We start from the raw sequence: 3,363 nt of genomic DNA, 5'->3' as shown, positions 1-3,363 counted from the left end.
TGTACCCTACTTTTTATTTAATATATTAGCCTTTGTGCTTTCAAAAAATATATATATATATATATATATATCTCCTTGCACACCTTTTTATTGCTTAATGATATAGCCTGCATTCTTTCACTCAATTTTAAAGCATGATATGATTTACTGTTCCATTTACTGCTACAATTTCAAATAAATTCTTTTGTGCTACTTGTTCGTCCTTTCTTTCTCTACCAGACGATTATTGCACAAGTGAATCACGCCATCGGTGCGGAAGGCGTTGTCAGTATTGAATGCAAACAAGTTGTTGACCAATACGGGAAGATGATATTGGACCTCCTCATTGCACAGGTTTGCACTTTACATAACTTTACCTCCCACCTTTTCTATTTCTAATTTGTATGGCTGCTCGCTCAGACACGGCCAGGAAAGGTATGCAGCCAAATCGGCCTATGTGTATTTGATGGAACTCTACCTGCCAGGTTTGTCAGAACTGTTGTTTTTTATTCTGTTGAGGATATTGATTTCTCCTCCCTTTCTGCTCATTGTATTGAGGTCTTTTGTACAGTACTGGCATTAAATCTGTGCTTGACAAGGAAAACGTGAATTCTTCTTCTCGTAATGAAGATTTGTTCTGCACTGCTTGTGAAATGGCTGTAGTATGGATTAAGAATCAGCTTCGGGAGAATCAAACTGAGGAACTAATACTAAACTATGCTAATGAGGTTGGTTTGCTAAGGCTAATTATGTTACACACAAATAAATATTTATATTTATAGAAAATATTATATTTTTTTATAATTTTTTCTTCAAATGGTTGATTTTCTCGATAATGTAACTATCTTTTTAAGCTATGTGGACGGCTTCCAAGTCCCATGGGGGAATCAGCTGTGGACTGCTCTCAGTTATCAAGCTTGCCAGATATCTCTTTTACAATTGCAGACAAAAGCTTTGTTCTTACTCCAGAACAGGTATGCTACAAGCTTATGATAATTTCTATGGTTTAATATGAACATATTTATTCTGATCTTGCTAATTCTCCTTTTTGTCTTATTTTGTAACTAATATTGCATGGTTGAAAACGTGTAGTCTAATCTCAGAGAAGCAGGGGTCCGTTGTAACTAACAATCCATCATATTTCGTATTGTTTGCGGTGTCCGATTGGAAAACTAGCAAAGTAGGTGATAGAAAATGAAGGGTAAGGAAAGCTTAAAGAAACAGGATAGAGGAAAAAAAAAAAATTTGAATTATAAACTAGGAATGAAAGATGATTAAGATTAAAAAAAGGAAGAAAATTTAGTGAACAAGCTTGTGAATAACTACACATTAGAGGAAGAATAAATTTAGAGAACTGAGAACATGGTCGAAGGGAATAAAATGAGAAATGAGAAGTTTAAGAGAAGGCTTAAAAATAGGACTCTAATGAAAACATAAGAATGTCTGAAATCTGGAAAAAAAAAACTGTTTTTGGGTCAAATTTTCATCAAGATTAGTTTCAAAATCATTAGATTTTACTTTGAGAATTGTACTATACAAATTTTGATTGTTTCTCATATATTGCACCCATCTCAAAATTAAAGTTCTGCCCTTCTAAAGACAATTGGATTGAAAAAGTTTACAACTGGAAGCAGAAAGCCTTACCCTAAATTGATTTACTCCTTTAGACTGACACTAGAGAATCTTGCTTTTTCTATCTTGAACTCCTGTTTCTGTGGAGTTCTTATCTTGACCGCATTTTTGGACCTATCATTTCCCTCATTAACTGGGACGTGTATCTGAATCTATTGGTACGGATCATGGACCATGGTGTTTGAAGCGGTTTAGCTATCTTTTATAAGTATTAACTTTGTTTTTCCAGTTGCCTAGTTTTTAATGTGTTGAGAAATTATGGCGAAGAAAAACAGGAATCGAGTTCAAAAGAACACAAAGAGATTTAACGAGGTTCGGTAGAGATGCCTACGTCCTCGGGAGCAGAGCGGCAGCTTTCTTTCAATATTCAAAAAATAATACATAATACAAAATATGAGATAAGTCATAGGGTTACATACAAGTCTATTTATAACCCTAGACAGAACAATAAATGAAACTTTGGGTATAATATGTAATTACCAAATTATTCTTGTACCACACCCCCAACCCACATAAGGAAACTCCCATAATGTGGGTAGAATCTTCTGCTCTGCTTCGCTCCGCTCCAGAATCTGTCCCTTTATGGTATATGAGCCATATCTAACAAATCTTCACTTTGGCGAATATTCAGCCATTTAGGAGAAATACGTCATGGAATTTCTTACATATCAGAAGTATGTTGAGTTACAATGCTTCTCTAGTAACTGCAAATTCAACAAGTCCAACAATGCAAGAACTTGTTGATGGTAACTTGCTTGGTCAACATATCAGTTGCATTCTCATCAGTATGAACTTTCTGCAATAGTATCTCACCAGAAGCAATCAATTCTCTGATCTTGTGATATCTGACATCAATGTGCTTGATTCTCGCATGATACACCTGGTTCTTAGCCAGAGATAACACTCTGACTGTCACAATGCAACTGAACTCCTCTTTGCTCAACGCCCAGTTCCTTTACTAGCCCAGCAAGCCATAAAGTTTCTTTTGCAGCTCCAACTACTGCCATGTACTCAGCTTCAGCTGTAGATAATGCCACAATAAACTGAATTGTTGATTTTCAATATATAGGCCCTCCACTAAGAGTAAACACATGCCCAGTTGTAGACCTTCTGCCATCCAAATCACCAGTATAGTCTGAATCAACGTACCCCACAACTGAAGGATCATCCTGATGACTGCCAAAAATAATTCCATGTCCTACAAATACCTGAAAATCCACTTGAATGCTTCCCAATGTTGCCTTCCAGGTTTAGCCATGTATTTGCAGACTTGACTAACAACATGAGACAAATCAGGACGAGTACATATCATTGCATACATCAAGCAGCCAACTGCACAGACATATGAAACTTTTGTCATGTCTTCGATTTCTGTATTTGTCCTAGGACACTGTTATGAAAAAAACTTAAAATGATTTGCCAAAGAAATGCTTACAGGCTTTGCTTTGCTCATCTCAAACTTGTCCAACACTTTATCAGCATAGCCTTGTTGAGATAAACATAATCACCTTGAGTCTCTGTCTCAATGAATTTTCATTCCAAGAATCTTTTTCGGAGGACCCAAGTTTTTCATGTCAAATTTCTAGCTCAATAAAGCTTTCAAACCACGGACTTCATTCATATTCTTTGCAGCAATCAGTATATCATCAACATACAACGACAGAAAAATAATAGAACGATCATCAAGGCTCTTCACATAAACACAACAATCATACTCACATAGGGCTGTAAACGAGCCGAGCCTGAGCGAGC

The 3,363-nt window shown here is 36.1% G+C and overlaps 1 protein-coding gene across 1 annotated transcript in view; it reads left to right on the top strand.

Moving 5' to 3' along the window:
- Positions 1-144: 144 nt before the first annotated feature.
- LOC110022417 (aspartic proteinase-like) overlaps positions 145-3,363 on the top strand; it is a gene marked incomplete at its 5' end in the record, with an annotated part of 9,420 nt that continues 6,201 nt past the window's right edge. The window contains 4 exons of the mRNA XM_020721346.1: positions 145-333; positions 400-464; positions 551-707; positions 834-953. Of these exons, the coding sequence (XP_020577005.1) occupies positions 145-333; positions 400-464; positions 551-707; positions 834-953 (531 nt within the window). The remainder of the gene's footprint in view (positions 334-399; positions 465-550; positions 708-833; positions 954-3,363) is intronic.

This window comes from Phalaenopsis equestris, unplaced genomic scaffold, assembly GCF_001263595.1.
Source record: "Phalaenopsis equestris unplaced genomic scaffold, ASM126359v1 Scaffold000189, whole genome shotgun sequence".
NCBI classification, from domain to species: Eukaryota; Viridiplantae; Streptophyta; class Magnoliopsida; order Asparagales; family Orchidaceae; genus Phalaenopsis; species Phalaenopsis equestris.
This window is presented reverse-complemented; position numbering and strand designations above follow the sequence as displayed.